This window comes from Leptidea sinapis, chromosome 12 (assembly GCF_905404315.1).
Source record: "Leptidea sinapis chromosome 12, ilLepSina1.1, whole genome shotgun sequence".
NCBI classification, from domain to species: Eukaryota; Metazoa; Arthropoda; class Insecta; order Lepidoptera; family Pieridae; genus Leptidea; species Leptidea sinapis.
In genome coordinates this window covers 3,067,080-3,089,901 of record NC_066276.1, presented here as the reverse complement: position 1 = coordinate 3,089,901, position 22,822 = coordinate 3,067,080, and the positions used below count along the sequence as shown (strand labels likewise).

The following is a 22,822-nucleotide window of genomic DNA, read 5'->3' as shown; positions in this document are numbered from 1 at the left end:
AATTGACTTTTGACAATTGCCAATTGCCATATTGTTTTTAGTGTTGGTTGATAAATTTATATGCGTTAGAAATTATAATTCTTTTGATATAGCTACATACTAATTGCTCTTTAGGTCTCCTAAAGAGTTTTGATCAGCCATGAATTCTCTTGTTGGCTATGAAAGTGATGAAGACAATGAAACAGAACGATATAGTCGGGGACACCATCAATCGGTAAGAAGTTGAGCACCATATTTGACACTTAACAATTTACATACCTATTTGAACTTTAATTTTTCACTGAAGTACTGAATTTAGAATTACCCATATGTTACACAATATTTATTTGAACCCAATCTACAAATTCGTTTTGGGTAGTAAAATTTTCCCTAAAAATTTTTTTTTACCTGGATCATAGTAATGGAGTAGTTTCTCTATTTCAATAAAATAGTAAAATTCGTCAATTTGTTGACCTTGGAGAATAGTGAGAATCATTTATATATATGTTAATAGTATCCTGTACATATTACTACTAATCACTAAAACTCCTATTAAATTTTGCATTAAAGATGCCTTAGTCAACAAATGTATCATAATATAATGGGTTAATATTGTTGCACCAGCTTCACCTCATATAAATTTGTGAAAGTAAATTATTATTTCTATGTTATTTATGAAATCTATATTAATATGTTTCTTTGCTTGACAATAGAATAATATTCTAGGGAGGCAGCCGCAGGAAAGAAGATGACACAAACTATGAGCAGGTCAACATGGATTTGAGTGAGGTTAGTACTTACCTTGGTTTCTACAAACTCTTTAGATAAGATCAAAATCACAAATTGGGTTTAAAGTTCACTCAAAGTAGAATAACTGTTACATTATCTTTGTTTGCAATGCTAAGTTACAATATTAAGTTAATAGATAAGTAATTTGAATGAATAAAAAGCTATGTAACTTCATTTAAACAATGTGTAATTGTTTTGCACTAACAACCATTAGACATAATTTTCAACTATGATATTAACACTTTTGTTATTTTATATGTTACCCATTTGTTAATTGACACAAAACAAAAGTCAAAAACGTTCTGTGAGGATTCAAGATGATCTCCTGAAGTGTGGCATCACCTATGGGGCCTGCATGTAAGTACATAGACTTAGAGGAACTAAAGCGAGCAATTAATGGAACTTCATCTTACTTGTATGTTTGCATCTTTACCACTATAAAAGCAGGGTTGCCAATAATTTGTGAATTAAATTTTATTTTATATAAGTGTAAATAGGTAAAGTACAAAGGATATCTACAAAAATATTAAAAGCCATAAATAAATGATAAAACTTGCTGAACAAACACAAGTAAATTTAACAATTAATTTGCCATTAAATTAAATGAGCTAGATTATTTCCTAACTACTACCACAGAGCACAAATAATAGTGTGGTATAAATTTGTATTTGTATGGTTGAACAACAACCATAATTCATATGTACTAGTCCGGTCAATCTAGACCAAAAAATGGAAGTGAAGGTGCATAAATTCCCGACAAGCTGAAAATCAGTAAAATTGTTGAAAACATAATTATATTATTATATCGTGATAATATTCATGATTATAACATATATGTGACAACAACAACTTTGACAACTTTTTGAACAGTTTTATCTCAGAAATGGTGGCTTTTACGAAAAAAGTACTGATACATTTCTTTATAGATAATTTTATGATCCACAATTTTTGTATGGGGTACTTTTATGATAAAACTTATGCTTAAAATCACGATAAACTAATTCTTTGACCTTGAGTAAATTTTTTTCCATACACAATTGGATTTCAATATTCGCAATATTTTCCATCGCAATATGGAATCAAGGGTTAGGCCAAAAAATATAGCTGATTCCAACGGTTGTACCACCTCTCTGTTTAACAAAGCAGTCACATCTACGTATTGACATTTGGTGTGTTATATTTAATATCTAATAATGGAAAACAGGCAAGAAACTCATAGCCATTCTTAAGTTAATATTTACAGCTACATAAATAAAATATTTATTTATAGGCATTTAATTTTGTGAGTGAAGACTACACATCCAGATGGTGAGGCAGGACTCTGATTCTGATTAATATGATTTATGTTTAGGTAAAAATAAATGAATTTAACTGAAATTAAACAGTGATACTGTTAAATTCAATGAAAAATTAATTTTAAAGATTATGTTGTAATGACATTATAATATGTGTGAATTGAAATGAAATATATCTTTGTGGCACACCACAAAATAATTAAATATAACAAAAATCAAGAATATATAAGAAGCAATAGGCGGCCTTATTGCTTAAGAGTGATTTTTACCAAGCAATCTGTACTGAAGTAGTTTTAGTGGAAAAGATAACAGATGTTGAATATATGTGGTACATAGAAAACCAAAATAAAACAAATCAATCCAAAAAAAAATATGGTACATACTAAATAAATGATTGAAATGTGGTAATATTTTCAATGTATGCTGTTTTGTCTTGTATAAAAATATTTCTAGTTTCTTGACCTATTCATATAAAACCCTAGTAGCAGCTATAAATTCATTTGGTTCCAATCTATTTTTTATCTTTACTTCACGAATTGTACTCGAACTATTTTTGCATATTTTGTAAGGTTAATATTTGAGTATTCACCAGAAATCAAAAATGTATGTAAACCATTTTCTTTGTTTAAATAACATATTTAACAAAAAATAACTCATAAATTCTAAACTAAACCAAAATGACATTCATAGTTTCTCTTTTCTAATGAGACAAACCTTTTATATTTTATAAGGAATATTATATTGCGTGAATGTCAAATAATTAAAAAAAAAATCTCTTGGCCATAGTACAATAATTCAATGAAAGTGGCCGAGGTACAACACTACTCCAACTTCAACAAAACGGTGGATTTAAAATTAATTGAGGTTACTTATCACATAACTTTATGATTATTTTAATACTTGTTAAAGAAAAGAACCAATGGCATATAAAAATTCAGTGGCTATTATAAATACTTACTTTTTTCCTCAAAAAATGTTTTAACATCGATAACTAGACTACATTCAATTAGACTACGTTCTAATTAAATAGTCAGTATATAGATAGAATACACTTGACAACAGAATTTAATATCACGGGAATTTTTGAAAACACCACCATGGCCTAGGTATGTAGGACCTGTTGTACCTATGTCATATGTACAACAGGTTCTCCTATGTCTATAAATATAAATTTACATGAAAATCTGTTTTGATTCTATTCTTATAGATTCTGAAAATCCTGCCTCTATTTTATGAAACAGATGAGAATTCCAATATGATGCTCGCACCTTCTGACACTTAATTTACACCATGAACAGATTTATTTTTTATTTTTATGGAAAAGAAGGACAAACAAGCGTACGGGTCACCTGATGTTAAGTGATCACTGTTTCCCACTTTCTCTTGCAACACCAGAGGAATCACAGGAGCATCCGGCCATTAAGGAAGCTGTACGCGCTTTTTTTTTGAAGGAACCCATGTCGTATCGTCCCGGAAACACCGCACAAGGAAGTTCATTCCACAGCTTCGTAGTACGTGGAAGAAAGCTCCTTGAAAACCACACTGTGGAGGACTGTAAGAAATCCAGATGGTGGGGATGATATCCTAATTTGTGTTGTGTCGTGCGAAGGTGGAATTCGGCGGCATGAATCAGGTGAAACCGCTCTTCGGAACACTCCCCGTGATAAATTTGGTAGAAGACACACAATGAAGAGATGTCTAGACGTACGCAACGCCAAGTGATCCAGCCGTTCACAGAGCACTGGGTCCCTAACAATTCGAGCTGCTCTGCGTTGCACGCGGTCAAATGGCTCGAGCTGATACTGGGTGCGCCAGACCAGAGATGATAGTAATACTCCATATGTGGCCGGACCTTAAATTTAAGTTTTACTTTAGTTAAGCTACTTTTCGTCTGAGATCCGCTAAATTGTCGTTGAAGATATCTAAATTAGCACTATTTACACCAGTGGGAGGCTCTGTTGCACAGGATGCCGGCTAAATTATGGGTACGCCAACGGCGCCTATGAAGAATAATATGCTGTGAAGCAGTATTGTGTTTTGGTCTGAAGGCTGCTGTGGCTAGTGATTACTGGGCAAATGAGACTTAACATCTTATGTCTTAAAGTGACGAGCGAAATTGTTTTGCCGCTCAGAATGTTCGGGTTTTTCAAGAATCCTGTGGCACATCATTGTAATGGGCAGGGCGTATATTTTGCTATCGGTTGAACGTCCTGCTCGTCTTAATAATCATATTAAGATCCTAGCATTAATGGAATGGATGAAATTATGAAAGCGTTAAGAGCTATAAGGTCAGGAAAGTCTGCTGGGTATGAGCGAGTGACGACTGAAATATTGAAGGCTGGCGATGGACTATTAGTGAGCCTGCTGCATCGCCTATTTAATTTATGTTGGAAAAAGAGCCAAGTTCCAGACGATTGGACGAACGCTGTGATTGTCCCAATTTATAAAGGCAAAGATTCGCAGCAGGAATGTCAAAATTATCGCGGGATGAGCCTTCTTAGTGTTGTTGGAAAAGTGTATGCCAGAATATTGATTGAAAGAGTAATGAATATGACTAATGACAGGGTATGGGATGTGCAAGCGGGATTTCGGAAGGGAATGGGATGTACAGTGCTCCCAAATTAATAATGCGCATACAGATCTTCGCCACTTTTCGGCAACGGAGTGGTAAAATGAATTACTTTTGCATAATTTAGTAGAATTATATTACAATAATAATAACAAGAGGGGTGTGTAATAGGAGCTCTATGTAATTCCACATAGACTGAATGTGTGCAGTCGGCACCAATACTTAAAGACGACTGACTGACCGGCTACCTCAGCCGACCGCCCGATTTGTTTTCGTATTGTGAACACATTTTTTGACTCCTATTTCTTTCGCACAAGGTGCAAAATGCAAGTGCATTGTTTCTTACGATTCAATGATTCGGGTGTTTCCGAGAATACGCCCATTAGCGAAGATCTGTATGGATCGTCTTTTCTTTCCGCTGCATCCTGAAAAAAATCTGGCAAAAAACCAGAAAGTATATTGCGCGTTCATAGACTTAGAAAAGGCATATGCTAGGGTGAATAGAAAGGAATTATGGAAGGTCTTATGGGGTGGACAATTTTCTGATAAGGGCTCTGAAATATCTGTACAGGGATTCTCAAGCCTGTGTTCGTACTTCGTATTAATGGTGCCTGTACGGGCTGGTTTGATATCTCCCAAGGTTGTGTAGCGGCGCCTTGGTTGTTCAACCTATTCATGGATAGATGCACGAATGATGTGAAAGACATGCAATGTGGAATTAATCTGGAGGGGTTGTTTGCTAAGTGCCTCTTGTACGCCGATGATCAAGTAATTTTTTCATCATCGGTAAATGAGTTGCAACAAATGATGGACTGGTTTGAAAGTGAATGCAAGAAAGACAAAAGTGATGGTATTTGAGAAGGATGAAAAGTTGACAAGTGTAATATACGATTGAAGATGAAAAAAGGTAGAACAAGTTACAGAATTCGTATATTTGGGTAGCATGTTTACAAGAGACGGAAGATATGAAGGTGATATTGAAAGGAGAGTGACTGCGGGAAACTGTGTGAATGGAGCGCTGCATGCCTTTAGAAACGTCCAGTGCCAATAGAAGAGCGATGGCTGTACATAATGGAGTGCTTGTCGCCACGTTAATGTATGGAAGTGAGGGTTGGGTATGGCAAAAGAAGCATAAATGCAGAATTAACGCAGTTGAGATGCGATCACTGAGTAGTATGTGTGGGGTAAGACTGATAGAATTCCGAGCGCGCTGTGGTTTAAAAGAGGATGTTGTAACAAGGACTGAAAAAGGAATGCTGAAATGGTTTGGTTGGAGCGAATGAGTGAAGAAAGAATGACGCAACAAATATATAAGGCAAGTGTGCGTGGGCAAGTCGGTCGCGGGAGACCTCGTAGAACATTCGTCGACCAAGTTGGGGACGTTTTGAGAAAAGGAAAGGTCCGAAGCACCCGCAACCGGCGAGCATGTATAAAAAGAGTAATGAATGAAGAGGAAGCGCGTGAGGTTTGTAAGGATAGAAGCAAGTGGCATTCTATTGTCTGGAACAAGGCGTGAGTGTATGAATGAATGATTGAATCCTAGCATTATTTATGATCCTGGCTATCAGTTGCAACGGGTACTCGCAACCTCATTTGTGGACACTGCTGTGTCGTTGCACAGATTATTAAGTTCACAGCCGTGTTTGTCGTAGGAGTCCCAGAGCGGCGAATCAGAGCCCGAGCTACCGCCGGCCGAACCCAGGACGCCGCCCTCCAAACATGACCGGAAAGAATCTTGTGAGTACATTATAATCCATATCATTTGTTAACATGTTGTTAGTTATGTATGCCTAACTGGGATTATTGCATTTTTAATGCTTTGTATAATATACCACAACAATGTAAGCAAGTGGTTAGATACTTTATCTCTTCTCGTTGATTTTTTTATGGAAGATAGGACAAACGAGTGTACGGGTCATCTGATGTTAAGTGATCACCGCCGCCCACAATCTCCTGCAATACCAGAGGAATCATAAGAGCGTTGTCAGTATTTTAAGGAACTGTACGCGCTTATGTTGAAGGTACCCCATGTAGTATCGTCCTGGAAGCACCGCACAAGGAAGCTCATTCCACAGCTCCGTCGTACGTGGAAGAAATACACCAGTGGCAGGCTTCTTTGCACAGGACGCCGGCTAGATTATGGGTACCACAACGGCGCCTATTTCTGCCGTGAAGTAGTAATGTTTACGCATTATTAGGGTTTCGGTCTGAAGAGCGCTTAAGCTAGTGAAATTACTGAGAAAATGAGAATTAACATCTTATGTCTCAAGGTGACGAGCGCAATAGTAGTATGAATCAGCATTTTTGGGATTTTCAAGAATCCTGAGAGGCACTACATGGTAATGGGCAGGGCGTATCAATTGAATGTCTTGCTCGTTTAGTCCCTTGTTGTCATAAAAGAAAAATCCTTGAAAACCGCACTGTGGAGGAACGCCACACATCCGGATGGTGGGGATGATATCTTAATTTATGGCGTGTCGTGCGAAGGTGGAATTTGGCGGCAGGCATCAAGTCAAACAGGTCTTCGAAACACTCCCCGTGATAGATGCAGTCGAAGACACCATGAATAGATGTCCCTAAGCATCGCCAAGTTATGTATGTTCATAGAACACTGGGTCCCCTACAACTCGAGCAGGTCTACGTTGCACGCGGTCAAATGGTTGCTGTTTACGCCACTTTTCTCGGATAGTTGAGTCTCTTGGAACTAGAAAAAATATATACTGGGTGGCCGAAAAGTTGACGACCAAAGCTTAAATTTGAATTTGGCTCATTTTATTGGCCAATGTTCTGGGAAGTTTTTAAAAATAGCTAGGCCATATGCTCCCCATTTTTTTAAGCCTTGAACATTTTCATGAATTTAGCTGGAGCAGTTATATTGAACTTACGACTCAATTCTAAACTAGTTCCGCACTGTCTAAACTATTCATAGTTTCTTATGTGGTTATTGCAACTGTAGTTAATAATTATCAACAATAAAATTAACTAAAAGTGTTCAAAAAATTAGAAAAAGTCCTAAACCACAATTAGTTAAAAAAAGCGCATAAAAATTATGATCTCCTAAACTACGCAAAATCGTAGAACATTCATAGGGGTGATTCGGATACTCACCACCATGAGGCTTTCAAATTTTAGCTTTGGACGTCAACTTCTCGGCCAGCCTGTATAAGTAATATAAAAGAAAATACTTAAGTAAGTTTTTGCTTTTCGGTATTTTTTTGTAAATCACAAATATAATTAAATTTAATACGTTTCACCAGAATTATTACAAATTTGTTTATACAAGACATGTGCTGATCTGGCAATACCCCGCGCCCGCTCATTGTATGAATTATCATATTATTATGTAATAAAATGTTATTGACTGAATTAGTTGTATTGCGAATTTATAGGTATTTTAAATGAAAAAAAAAAATAGGTTCCGGTTATGTAATCACCAAATATCATATACTAAAAACCTTCTCCGAAAAGAATACGCTGCATCTATTGGTACAAGTATTATTCCGATCGGTTCAGTAGGTTTCGCAGAACACCAAAGCAATAAACCGGCCATACATTAATTATTAGGATAACATGGATTGTTGATATAGACTCTGACGTCACACAAACCCCACTCAAATTGGCGCCTGTGCTGATATAGCTGAAATATAGTGCCGGAAAAGAATATTTATTTTTAATTCAGTAAGAATATTTTTATCAGTGTGATAATAGTATCACATGAGTGTTTTGATACCTAATTATCAACAGTTGCATACAAGACTATCTACACCCAGAATATGAATCCTCAAAAAGATTCTGGAACAGTTAGTTTACTGCTAACATTAAAACACCAGTCCTAGTAGTAACCTAATATTATTCGTTACTGATTATTATATATACAAATAAAGTAAGTATTATTGAAACAATTATTTATTTTAGCAGTAATTTACATTTTGTATAGTGCAATAATTAAAATTCACTCGAATATAATGTTAAAACAATAAAAATATCGAAGAAAAATGACGGGGATTCGAATAACCTACTTTTTTTTACGGCGCGCGACGTTCTGGTAGTGTGGAACGCGCGTAAACGAAAATGTTCTTTTTTTGAAATTTATACAGATACCACGCATCGAGCAATAAGAATGTGGCTGTCTGTTGAAACTCTTTGCGCATGAAGGGATAAAAAAAACATAAGAGTGTTGTTATGAAATTCAGTACAACATTACAACACTCTTTTGGATGATGTAATGGTTATTAGAATATTGGGTGTTTTAATGTTGGCAATAAGCTAACTGTTTCAGAATCTTTAATAGAGAATTTAAAGCATGGGTGTAGATAAATAACTTTTAGGATGTAAAAAAATCAAATTTAAGTATTTTTAAAAATCATGCATATACTTTTATGGTCATCAGATAAATTGACCATTGTTTTTGATAGACGAGAGCCGTGATCGTGGTCGTGATAGCGGCGCTAAAGAACGTGACCGTGATAGCGGCGGTCGTGACCGCGAGCGTGGTAGCGACCGCGAGCGAGGCAGCGACCGCGAGCGAGGCGGTGACCGCGACCGGCGTGACAAGCGGCGGGAGTCACCGCGTCGTGACCGCGAACGGTCTGACCGTGATCGACGGTCGCCACGACGCGATGATAAGTACAGGTATTTAATATGAGAGATGTTTGTTGGATTCCAAGATGCTGCCTCCAGAGATAACGCTTCTGGCGCTTAAAACAAAACAGGTTTCAATTCATCAGATGTTTGTTCGATTTTCAGTTAGTTCTACCATTGTGGATGCGTTCAAAAACACACCGACACTTATATAGGATAGGAGAATGGCGAGAATGCATGTATTTTGGGACCCACTGAAAGAAGTGGCGTGCATCATGGAAACTTATTAATAATAATTGTAGAAAGTAACAAAACTAAGAAAAAAGCAAATCGTACATAAGCATAAAAAAGTGGGAGAGAAAAAAGATATTCCGACCTATAAGTAAAATATAACCTATAATTATTAATCTATACCTATATATTGTTCAATCAATAATTTGTGTCTTATGTCTATGCCTAATTACTGTCTGCTAAAAGATAATATTATATATATGTGGAAGGTTGGCCAGCAGCTAATAATTGAGGATTCACAATTCATTATTTTTACGAGCAGTTATCGAATCTTTTAAAGATACTTAGGTACCTACTGATTTTAGTATCAAAAAACAATAATAATCTTATTGAATCTTATTTTGAATTACTACAGAATTACTTATTTGAGTAGGTATAGATAGTTTGATGGTGTCGTAACATCCATATAATTAATGATGAGGACTGCCATGTCAAAGAAATGTAGATGCCAATTGCGTAAAACGTTCCGTTAGTGCAAGATGACTTATTTTTTAATATATTACTAGCTGACCCGACAGACGTTGTTCTGTATATAATAAATAAAGTAATGTTTTTATACGAATTTGTCAATAATATATCATAACATCAAAAATTACTTCGTAAAATATGCACCCTGCTGTCGTAATGAAATTGTTTCCAAGCAGAACTGTGAAACCGTGCGTCAGTAAATTCTCTCATAGAAATTATGTATGGACACATCAAAGGAAAAACAGATTTGTTGTTTTTATTTAATTTAGCAGCATTTTCCTATTTATTCACCTTTTAAACCTCTGGACTTCCACAAATAATTCAAGACCTAAATTTGCCAAATCGGTCCAGCCGTTCTCGAGTTTTAGCGAGACTAACGAACAGCAATTCATTTTTATATATATAGATAATAATTTATTTCTTTTGACTCCCATATCTTAGCGGCTCAATAATTTTTATATAAACATCGTATAAACTAAGTTTATAATTAATATATACTTGTTCTTCTACGCGCCTTTTTTTGAAGGGTCTTGAATGTCGTATTCATCAATTTATGTATAAAATGAATCATGTAATTGGCAATTGTCAATAATTTGCTATTTTCATGTAATAATGTGTTTAGTAATGCCATATACAAAATTTCTTTGTTTTTTTAGTTTCAAGAATAGCACTGTGTATTTACAACTTTACTGATGTTATTATTCATTTCAATATAATCGTGGTAATTCAAAACAGCAGTTCAATTCTGCCGTGAAGAGAATAACTCGTAAAAATACAGATTGACCGATTGCGAATTATACGGGCGGGCGCGAGTTCTGATAACGGCTACATGGTGGACGAAAAGTAACACGATGTGTATGTGTGAAATGTGATGGTGACGCGATATGCATGATTGTATTTGTGATGTATAAGAAATGTGACAGTTAGGTACTGTCGTTATTTAATACCGACCACAATATGAGACACGTGGCTAACAATCACTCTTATATTAAAAAGTGTGAGGGTACTTATGTATACACGCAAGAAGTTATACTTCTTTGGCCTAACCAAGCAAAAATCATTTAAATGATTTATTCCTCGTGCTATGCTACATTTTTAGAAAGAACAATTTTGTAAAAATCTTGCAAAGATGGCTTTGACAATTAATTATTAAATAATGAATATGGCTGGGCATTGAACCGTTTGCCTGTCCTAATAATGGACGAAGAAACCAAAAAAAAATTACGAATGACGCAAACGTCAGAAAATTTCAGGAACCAACTTCAACCTGTTACTTTTGTGTTACAGTGATGCACGCGCATCTTGGAAGTTTCACTCTCATCATTTTTTCATAACGCGCCTAATGAAGTATAACTTTAATATATCGATTTTTATAGTTGAAACAGTCCAATTTACATTACTTCCTGTGAGGAAAACGTTTCAATTGAAAAATACGTAATTACTTGAAGTAACACTCACCTTATAAGTTTCAGGTTATTCGGTTCAGTCATCAGTTTATTTATTTAACTTAATCATCAACTATATAGTCATATAACTAAATCATATTTATGGAATACTAGCTTTTTCACGGGACATCGTCCGCGTGGACTTTCATCTCTTATTTTCATCTTCAAATAGATGATTGAAATGACGAATTTATATGAAAACTTTCATTACTTATTTCAACCACTTCATGCCCTTTATATCAACATAGGGTTGCTTGTGTATCTGTTTTGGAGTTAGGCGTGAATGCGTAACAAAAAAACTTACATTCACATTTATATTATACATATTAGTAATAATAATAATATTGACACACTTTTACACAAATTATCTTGCCCCAAATTAAGCATATAGCCTGTGTTATGGATTGCAAGACAACGATATATTTTAATACAATATACTTACTTAAACGTACATAAAGACGTATTAACATACTTAAATACATTATGAACAGACGTTAATACATATAAACATCCATGCCTCGGAAACAAACATCAATATTCATCATATATTTGCTTGCAACTACCGGGATTCGAATCCGGGACCTCTAGCATAGTGTAGCACGTATTCTACTCCTACGACTTCTCGATGACTACCCCTGGCTGAGCTAGGGATGCTATGATATTTGTTTGAAGCGAAGTAAGAATGAAAGATTGAGTCAAAGATGAAAGGTTGAATTTACTACTAATTAAAAGAAATACTTTACAAAATGTAGAATGAAATGAGCGTCTATACAAAGCAAAAATAAAGCAAGCGGAAAGCTGTGAGCGCGAGGTAAATAAATGTGCAGAATGCGTGGCGCGGGCGATCGCCTCTGGTATTTATGCGACGCGCGGGGCGCGGGCGCGGGAGGCCTAGCTGTGGCGGCGGGCGCAGGGCCCGCGGTGTGCGGCGGGAGCGCGGGCGCGGGGACGCGCACGCGATGCAGCCGGTTCGCAGCTCGCACCACCCGTGACGTAGGCTGTCGTCATAGATCGTACGATGTGGCGTGATGTCGTGTGGTCCAAGAACATAAGCGGCGGTGCGGAAGTAAGTAGCGGATTTGGCCGCTACAAGTACTCCCCCACTGAGACCGTGACTACGGGTGATAGTAGTCGGGAAACTTGACTCTTCGTCCACTTCTTGTAGTTCTGATGTGTTCTTCTTCCGTAGTTTCCTTTTGTGTAGGTACAGTCTGTGTTTGTGTGTCTTTTCCTGATAAGTTGTCATCTGCGATATATGCTGGTTTGAGACGGTCGATCGTTACTGTTGACGTCTTACCCTGGACTTCTATGTCAAATGACTTGGAGCCCCGACGTAGTACCTTGTAGGGTCCGGTGTACGGGGCTTGTAGCGGCCGTTTTACAGGACCCTGGCGCAGGAACACGTGAGTGGAGTGCTGTAGGTCTTTGGGCACGTAGAATGTACGTTGTCCGTGCCATGACGTAGATGTTGGTGACAGCTTAGTGATGTGCTGTTTCAGTCTGCTGGCGAAGTCGGTAACGTCGATGTGGTCGTCCCGTATGGGCTGAAGGAACTGTCCAGGTAAGCGGAGTGGCTCGCCGTAGACTAATTCCGCGGTAGACGCCTGCAGGTCATCTTTGCACGCGCTGCGTATGCCCAGCAGCACGAGAGGTAATGCCTCCGTCCATTGAGCACTGGTGTGGCAGGTTATAGCGGCCTTGAGCTGACGGTGTAGCCTCTCTACGAGGCCATTTGCTGCGGGATGATAAGCTGTTGTGGTGCGGTGGTCGGCGCCTGCCAGCGCGGCGACCCTCTTGAACAGCTGGCTGTCAAACTGGCGGCCGCGGTCGGTTATGATGCTCTCGGGGCAACCGAACCGCGCAATCCACCCAGTTACGAAGGCGGCAGCGCAGGATTCTGCAGTGATGTCCTGCAAGGGCATGGCCTCCGGCCATCGAGTGAAGCGGTCGATCATGGTGAGGCAGTACCTGTGACCAACAGAAGAAGGTAAGGGACCTATTATGTCCATATGGACCTGACGGAAGCGAGCTGAAGGCATTGTGAACTTTGCTAATGGAGCTGATGTGTGGCGAGATATTTTACTGCGCTGACATTGTTGACACTCTTTGGCCCATTGTCGACAGTCCTTCTTAATACCCGGCCAAACGAAGCGTTGTGCTACCAATTGCGCTGTGGCTTTTGCTCCGGGATGACTTAGACTATGTAACGTGTTGAATACCTGACGTCGGAAAGCTGAAGTAACAAAAGGTCTGGTGTATTGAGTAGAAGTGTCGCAGAATACCTGAATATCAGAGTTCTCTAGCATGACCTTTTCTAATTTTAGGCCTGACCCACTTACGAGTAAGTTTTGAAGTTCAGCATCAGAATCCTGGGCACGGGCGAGGGACTGGTAATCTAGGGGCGTTGTCATCTCTTCAACCCGAGACATGCTGTCAGCTACTGTGTTGTCCCTCCCAGGGATATACCTGATATCAGTGCTGAATTGACTGATGAAGTCCAAGTACCGGAACTGACGAGGTGAGCAGCTGTCACGTTGAGTGCTGAATGCAAACGTAATGGGCTTGTGGTCAGTGTAGATGGTGAATGTCCTCGCTTCAACCATGTATCTGAAATAACGAATCGCTTCATAAATCGCCAATAATTCCCTGTCGTAAGGGCTGTACTTTTTTTGGGAAGGGCTGAGTTTTCTGGAGAAAAAAGCGAGGGGTTGCCAGGTGTTTCCCTTACTTTGCTGCAGTACGGCTCCAATAGCGTGGTCCGAAGCGTCAGTCTGTATCGCCAGCTCTGCTGTGGTATCTGGATGTGCTAGGAGTGTGGCATGGGAAAGACTAGACTTACATCTTTTAAATGCTTCTAGCAGCTCTAGAGTCATGTTGACTGGGTGTGATCCTTTGGTTTTCGGTCCAGCTAGCAAGGCATTAAGCGGTGCTTGTATTGCTGCTGCTCCAGGAATGAATCTTCGGTAGAAGTTGATGACTCCTAGGAATCGCCTCAACTCCTTTACCGTCTTGGGTGGCGGGTAGTCTTGAACTGCCTGGACCTTCTCCTCCAAAGGTTTAACGCCTGCTGCGGACACTGTGAAGCCAAGAAAAGTTACTTCATCCTTACCAAATACACATTTCGCTGTGTTTATCAGTATGCCGTAATCTGTCAAACGTTGAAATAGCTGGCGAAGGTGTTGCTGGTGCTGTAATGGAGATTCAGAGAAGATTAGGATGTCATCAATGTACCCAAAACAGAAGTCTAGGTCTCTAAGTGCTTCATCCATAAAACGTTGGAAAGATTGTTCAGCATTACGAAGTCCGAATGTCATGTAAGGGAATTCAAATAATCCGAAAGGCGTGGTAATGGCAGTCTTAGGAATATCGTCAGCATGGACTGGGATCTGATTATATGCTTTAACGAGGTCCACCGTAGAAAAGACTTTTTTGCCTGCCAGCTGGTGCGCAAAGTCCTGGATGTGCCGCACAGGGTATCGGTCTGGAATAGTGCGAGCGTTCAATGCTCTGTAATCCCCACAAGGTCTCCAGCCGTCGTTTTTCTTACGTGCTAGGTGCAGTGCTGAGGACCAGGGGCTCTCTGATCTCCGAGCTGTACCATTTTGTACCATCTCTTCCAACTCCTTTTTGGCAATGGTGAGTCTCTCCGGATCTAACCGACGAGGGCGGCAAAATACTGGTGGGCCAGGCGTCGTCCTAATATGGTGAACCGTGTTGTGTTTTGGTTCACTTGGCTTACCAGCTGGGCGTGTAATGTTCGGAAACTCTCGTACAATGTCGTTATACAACGAGTCCCCTGGCGATGTTGTACGTACTGATGAGATGTCCTCCTTGTGGTGCTGGCGTGGTACGGCGACGGACAGTGACGTTACCCCATCGACCAGGCGGTGATTGCGGCAGTCGACGAGCAGGTTATAAAAGCTAAGGAAGTCGACGCCAATGATTGGTTTGGAGACGTCTGCCACCACGAAGCGCCAACTGAATACGCGGCGCAACCCTAGGTTGAGTTGTAAGTGAACGTACCCGAATGTTGATATCACCGTACCGTTTGCTGCAAAGAGCTCGTACTGCGTCTTCGTGCGATGTTCTTGAATGCGAGAACGTGGATAAACGCATAAGTCAGACCCTGTGTCGATAAGGTATTGTACTTTTGTGTTAAGGTCGGTGATAAAAAGGCGGCCTGATGATGTAGGGCAGACGTGTTCGGCCACTAGTGGCTGCCCTTGGCATTTCCCGAACGAAATGTGCAGGGCTTGACACACTTCTTTGCGTTCGAGCCAAATTGGAAATGATACCAGCATTGTGTATCGTCTTCTGGTTGCTGTCGGTATCGGGAATTAGAGCGGGATCGTGACGTGCGGTATTCGTTCCTAAAGTCATTGGAGCGGGATCGAGACTGCCGTTGCTGGCTCTGCATTAGTGACTCCACCTGCCGTGTCAGTTCTGTTACTTTGTTACACATAATTTCAAAAGCAGTACCTGGCTGTTCAGTTGCTGATCTGGCTACCTGAGCGACTGCGGGCGGTGCTATGTCATGAACGTGGTCCGCCAGATCTGCCACGGTTTCGAGGGCGCTGTCCTTCTGTAATGCGACAATTGTTTGTAAATTATTTGGCAATCGACTCGACCAAATAGTTCGTATAAGCTCTTCTGGTATTGTCTTCCCTGCTAAGCTTTGTAAATGACGCAAAAATTGAGATGGCTTTCTATCACCAAGGTCTTCATGCATCAACAACTGTTTAATTTTACGTTCTCTAGACGTTGTGAGGCGCTTGATAAGTTCCGACTTTAATTTCTCGTATTTGTCTGTAGCCGGCGGGGAAATAATGATATCTTTGACTTCTGCTGCGTACTGATGGTCTAATTGGCTAATGACATAATAAAACTTGGTGGAGTCACTTGTAACATTAGACAAAATGAACTGACCTTCAATTTGGGCAAACCATACAGCCGGTTCCTCGGGCCAAAAGGGTGGTATCCGTACGCCCACTCGAAATACGTCACTGTTATTTCCGCCGTCACTTGTACTTGGACCACCGCCTAATCCCTTTTGTTGTTGTTCTGCGCCAGTCATCGTGTCACTTGTCGGATGGGTCACCACTGTAGCACGTATTCTACTCCTACGACTTCTCGATGACTACCCCTGGCTGAGCTAGGGATGCTATGATATTTGTTTGAAGCGAAGTAAGAATGAAAGATTGAGTCAAAGATGAAAGGTTGAATTTACTACTAATTAAAAGAAATACTTTACAAAATGTAGAATGAAATGAGCGTCTATACAAAGCAAAAATAAAGCAAGCGGAAAGCTGTGAGCGCGAGGTAAATAAATGTGCAGAATGCGTGGCGCGGGCGATCGCCTCTGGTATTTATGCGACGCGCGGGGCGCGGGCGCGGGAGGCCTAGCTGTGGCGGCGGGCGCAGGGCCCGCGGTGTGCGGCGGGAGCGCGGGCGCGGGGACGCGCACGCGATGCAGCCGGTTCGCAGCTCGCACCACCCGTGACGTAGGCTGTCGTCATAGATCGTACGATGTGGCGTGATGTCGTGTGGTCCAAGAACATAAGCGGCGGTGCGGAAGTAAGTAGCGGATTTGGCCGCTACAATAGTATGTAGGATCGCTAACCACTCGGCTATACAGGTCGTCAGGAATAATAATATAATAAGTATAATATTCGTAGGGATGACTTTATAACATCAATGGCCTTATTGCTCAGTAACAAGAATAAGAGTTTTTAGTGTTACTTTAGATGAATTCAATAAGTTTATTGCACCTGAAATTATTGTTTATTGTACATGCAACCTTTGGCTCTGTATCCGATTTGGCGTTGCTCTAAGCATACCAAGGATATTATTATATAAATCACTTAAATAATGTATTATTTAAAATATTTATGCGTTGAGTTAATTTGTTGTATAACAATTATCCGCAGATCTGACCGCGACAGCAAGCGCGGCCTACTCGGTGACCGCCCCGTCGATGATAAGAACTCCAGAGATTCGCGCGGGGTAAGTGCTTCTTATGTAAGTCATGAAGAGCTGAACCAGGTCCTTGCTGGTAGCTATCTTGCGAGAAGAAAGTTGCAGGTTTTGCATGGTTAGCGAGGACAGCGAGCATTTAGGTCATCTGATGTTAATTGATAAAACTACAGAAGACAGGCTTATAAGATTTTTGAAACTGCTCACATCACCCTGGAAACACCCCCAAATATTAACTCCATAAGTGAAAACGACGTACCTAATAGAAGATTTGACTTGTGGTGCGTCAGAATACTTCCCTCACACGTGAGATCAATGTACAAACAAACCCATATCTTCTTTTTTTTTATATATAAGAGGGGGCAAACGGGCAAGAGGCTCACGGATTGGGAGAGGTGAGGCAACCTTCCATGGACATCCGCAACATCAGGTGTGTGCCTTTAATGTATAAGGATAAAGGCTTCTGTACAATATTCTATTTTATTCGTTTCCTTTATCTCTCTCTTCTAATATATAAAATTCTCTTATCATGGTGTTAAACTTTGAACTCCTGCGAAACGGCTTGACCGACTCTCATGAAATTTTGAGTGCATATTGGGTAGGTCTGAGAATCGGAAATCTATTTTTCATCCCCCGTTCGTTAAGGTTCGTTAATTTTTTTGACTCTTTTTTTTATATTTGTTTGACTCTGAGTCAGCATTAAAAAATACATACAACTTCAAATTTTCACAAATCTACGATCAACAGTTACTTTTGTATCGCGATTTTAATATCGGCAATACAACGTTTGCTGGGTCAGCTTGTACATTATATCATTCCGACCGTTCTTACTTCATTCCATCTTCTATCTCGATGTTTTTCTTAATCGCGTCATCAACCGGCCTACCTTTTAACAACGAGTTTTTATATACGATAATACGAATAAGATCTCCTTGTTACAGGACGGTAGAAGATGCATAATGAAGCACCATACCAGAGTTGAAACCAATATTACATTTAATGATGCAATACTGCGTACTATAACTGCGCAGTGTTCGAAGCGACGTGGCTTTTAAAATTAGATGGGACGCTTAAGTCCGGGCGCTAAGCAGGAAGAATTTCGTACGTTAACCAGCTATTACCTGTCCCTGTCACTCACTCGTGAACATAATGCGTCTCGCTTGCACAGATGCAATGGCTGCCGTCCTTACGGATGTAAATCTTTGAAAACGAGCGAGATGCATTATATTTACGCCGAAGCTACACAGACAGGTTATACAGGTCTAACGTACGAAATACTTCCTGCTTGGTAGCCGGCAGTTGTATGATTCCAAATGTTTGATCCCCAGGTGCCGGCGCTGATGGATCTGAAGCCGTTCGGTGGGGATGCGCCCCCCGACTACAAGTCACAAGACGCGAGGGACGCAGTGTCGCCAAGGTAACTAACCATTACCACTATATTCAAACCAGTGGGCGTGTATTGGTTTTTTTTAGCAAGGTAGGCACTGTAGATCTAACTAGTCGTAGTTGCGCATTAGTCGGGCAGCGCTAGGTTTTGAGATCAATTATTGAAATTGTGTTTGCTCCGTATATAGTGTACGGACAAATTGGGAAACCTAATGCTTAAGTTTGTGTCATGCTGGTACAAGTAGGTACCTAATATAGTTAGAAATTTAGATTTTGCACGCATAACGCGAGGAGGTTGACGTTACCTCGCGAGGAAATGGTTTTTACTAGTTTTTTAGCATAATGTAAAACTTATAGTTTCGAAACTTAGTGAACTTTAATACTATATTTATTATTATAAGGTAGGCATTGCCCTATTGCCTATATGGGATGGACGCCACTGACTCAAGCATACAAGTAACTATAATATACCGCAGCCGATAAAGGCCGATAATTCATGTAAATGACAATAATATTGATAACTAGGAGTGTGTAGCCCGCAAGGAAGCTGCCGTCGCTATAATAAGAAGGAAACTAAATGGCTATTTGTCAGGGTATGGTTATAAGCTGTTCTACACTTCTGCATCATCTGCGTCATGGTATAATAATATATGTCATACTGACAGTTCGCCATTTCATCGCTCATTGTCGTGTCGCTCTCATCTGTAGCATAATTGCTTATATAACTAGATAGATTATGACAGCTTTGAAAACGTCGAAAAACTATTTATATTAAATTTAGAACTAACCTCTATTTTGAGCAATGCACGGAACACGCACTAACACAAAGTGTCATACAAATCGCGAGTGTAAGACGTAGCTTGTCACGCACACTAAAGTATTAAACATGGCTTGTTTTATCCGTTGTCTAACAGCAAGAGACTATGTAGACGTATAAATTATCTAAGTATAAAGCGTTATTTCACTCGAACAGTCATCGATACTGATGACGTATTCTTAGGTTAATCACGTGACCCAACTGTCACGGGAAGAGAATACCATCAAAGTATATTTATTATAGGAAAGAGAAGAAATGGTGCAAAAAAACTCCCCCAAAGTTACTTTATAGCGCTCTTTTAAAAATAGCATTTATCAATATTGGACTATATTCCTTTGCAATTATAAAATAATCTGCTGTGAAGTAAGTAAGATTTGAAGATGGCTTTAAGCTAGATCTTGAATTAGGATGAAACCACGAGATGAATGTGATAAGTGCAGGTGAGGACTGACTCGAGGTTCTTTCTTGAACGGACTGTACGCTCTGGTTACATAAAACTGTGTCGGATTATACCCGGTTTTTAAGGTATTAAATCCAAAAAATATTATTTTGTCATAGGTTTGTAGAGCGCGATAGACGCGATCGCGACGGAGAAGCACCCCGCGACCGTGACCGCGACCGCGACGAGCGAGAACACTCCCGCGACCGCGACGGACGCAGCCGGCGCTCAGAAGAGAGACGGTGTGTTACTCATATGGGCTCTATAAGACTTCTGAAATTACATATTTTTAATGAAAATAAGGGACGAGACGAGCAGGACGTTCATCTGATGGTAATTGATACGCCACACTTCTCCATACTCACAGGCCCGCTGTCATCAGTGGGAGGTTCCTTTGCACAGGATATCGGCAAAATTATGGGTACCACAATGGTGCCTATTTCTGCCGTGAAGCAGAAATGTGTTTCGGTCTGAAGGGTGCCGTACCTAGTGAAATTACTGGTCAAATGAGACTTAACATCTTATGTCTCAAGGTGACGAGCAAAATTGTAGTGCCGCTCAGAATTTTACGGTCTTTCAAGAATAAAAATAATAAATAAAATAAAAATTCTTTATTAGTTTTAACAAATTCTCCATAATAAATAGTGGCAAGAACCTCCTTTTAAGCATATAAAGAATGCTTGTGCCAGGAGGCTCCGCTCTTTCTTAGCCTTAAAATAACATGTTTAGAGAACTTAATAATATTTTAAATGTGCGTGTGATTGTGTGTGTATGTGTCGTAAGAGCAACTCAGTATCATCATAATTTAGTGGTAGTATCCAGGCGATCAGTGCATTTTTACATTCATGGGCGTTTCTATTATATATATGTAACTGTTTGTTTATTTTATTATAAAGAAATGCCGCACGACATTTATACTGCATGCTATAGAACTCCGTCCTAAATGGTGTAACAAAGGCAACTTTGTCTTTCCTTCGTTTGTGTTCAATATTAGGATCGTATGTTATTGTTTTATGTAATTTTAGAACACATTGTACAATATATAACTTTCTGACAGTTAATAGGTTACAAAGCTGATACAAGCGTTCTGTAGAAAAATGTTGTCGCTTAAAGTGCATAACCTTTAAAAGTGCTCTTTGGGCTCTTTCCACTTCCAATAATCTTGATTTAATAGCACCACCCCATACTGCGATACAATGTACAGTAACAGACTGAACTAGAGCTACATATATGTCATGCAGTAAGTATCTCTGAGGGCCCTTATTTTTTGGTGAATACTTGGGAGCTATGTACCTAAGAGACTTAAATATCCAGATAAATTTTCTAATCCTGGCGCTAACATATTCAATTTGAGGAAACCAGGAAAGCCGCTGGTCGACCATAACACCCAGGTATTTCGTGACATGCACATTGCTAATCTTGGGACAGTTACAGTTAGTACTAGCAGTGTCTTCACAATTGTGTATTTTGATTTCAAAATTATTTGTGGGTTGACTGTTGTTGTAGATGGTATGGCAAATGTAGTTTGTTTTAGCAGTATTAATTGTGAGTAAATTGTATTTCAACCAATTGGCAACTAGTGCCATCCCTTGTTCAGCATTTTCTTTCTTGCCAGGTGTCTCCTGCGAAGACAATCGCCGTATCATCGGCATACGAGAAGATTTTAGCGTTGTTAATTAACTACAGAGATCATTGATATAAATTAAAAATAAAGTAGGGCCTAACACGCTTCTTTGTGGAACACCACATGATACGTTGACATCCTGACTTGACCACTGGCCCAGTTTAACCTTTTGCTTCCTATTACATAAATAATTTTTAAAAATAGCAAGTTGTGTGCCTCTTATCCTAATTGATTCCAGTTTTTGCACAAGGATGGGGAGAGATACAGTATGAAATGCCTTTTTCAGGTCAATAAAGACTGATAGGCGCTTTTTTCTTTTGTCAAGGTGATCTGTAATTAGCGAAGTTAAGGATATTACTGCACCTTCCGTTGATAAGTTCTTCCTAAAGCCAAATTGAGATGAGGATATTATGTTAAATTTTTCTAGGTAACTTAATAGTCTTGTGTTTAGCAATTTTTCTAAGATTTTTGATAAAACAGGTCAAACAAGAATCTTGAGCGGCACTGCATTGTAATGGGCAGGGCCTATCAATTACCATCAGCTGAGCGTCCGGTTCGTCTCGTCCCTTATTTTCATAAAAAAAAGGATGAGTGGAGACGTCACCGCGGTGAGCGAGCGACCCCACTCCGCAGTGCCTAGTTAAACAACTTATTATTTCGGAGATTATTCCTCGTATTGTGTTTAATATTAAACAATATTGTTTCATATTTAACACTATGATATTTCTCATCGCAGGTCTTCAGGGTCCAGCCGGAGCGGAAGATCACGATCCCGCGGCAACGGCTACCCGCCTCCCTACTCGTGAGTATGAACTTTATAAATAATTTGTGCCGATTGTTGTTGAGACACTTCGACCTTGAGGTCCAGAGGCGCGGAGAATGTACAATGAACTATCTTCGCGCCTCAATAAGGCTACTGGTAACCCAAGCGCTGGCAGACATTTCCGTCACCGGATCAGCCTAGCTATCCGACGAGGTAATGCTGCCAGTATTCTTGTTACACTTTCCCGTAACAATAGTTATAGTTTCCCGTAGTAATAATTTTAATGTAAATAATGTAATAATAATAATAATGTAAATATGTTATAGTCAATATAGTTATACTATTTGTTTTGTTTGAATAAATATTTAATTTCCCACTAAAAAGAGATTGTTGATATAAAGTC

At 39.5% G+C, this 22,822-nt stretch overlaps 1 protein-coding gene across 2 annotated transcripts in view; it reads left to right on the top strand.

Moving 5' to 3' along the window:
- The window catches only part of LOC126967057 (U1 small nuclear ribonucleoprotein 70 kDa-like), a 30,610-nt gene continuing 7,788 nt past the window's right edge, over positions 1-22,822 (top strand). Inside the window, exons 1-8 of one of the 2 annotated variants that reach the window (XM_050811386.1) lie at positions 1-214; positions 706-768; positions 6,285-6,369; positions 9,048-9,264; positions 17,345-17,420; positions 18,719-18,807; positions 20,152-20,274; positions 22,393-22,458. In XM_050811386.1, coding sequence (XP_050667343.1) covers positions 140-214; positions 706-768; positions 6,285-6,369; positions 9,048-9,264; positions 17,345-17,420; positions 18,719-18,807; positions 20,152-20,274; positions 22,393-22,458 — 794 coding nt within the window. In that variant the 5' untranslated portion in view covers positions 1-139. Of the gene's footprint in view, positions 215-692; positions 769-6,284; positions 6,370-9,047; positions 9,265-17,344; positions 17,421-18,718; positions 18,808-20,151; positions 20,275-22,392; positions 22,459-22,822 lie in introns of both variants that reach the window. The other variant, XM_050811387.1, reaches the window with a different exon arrangement.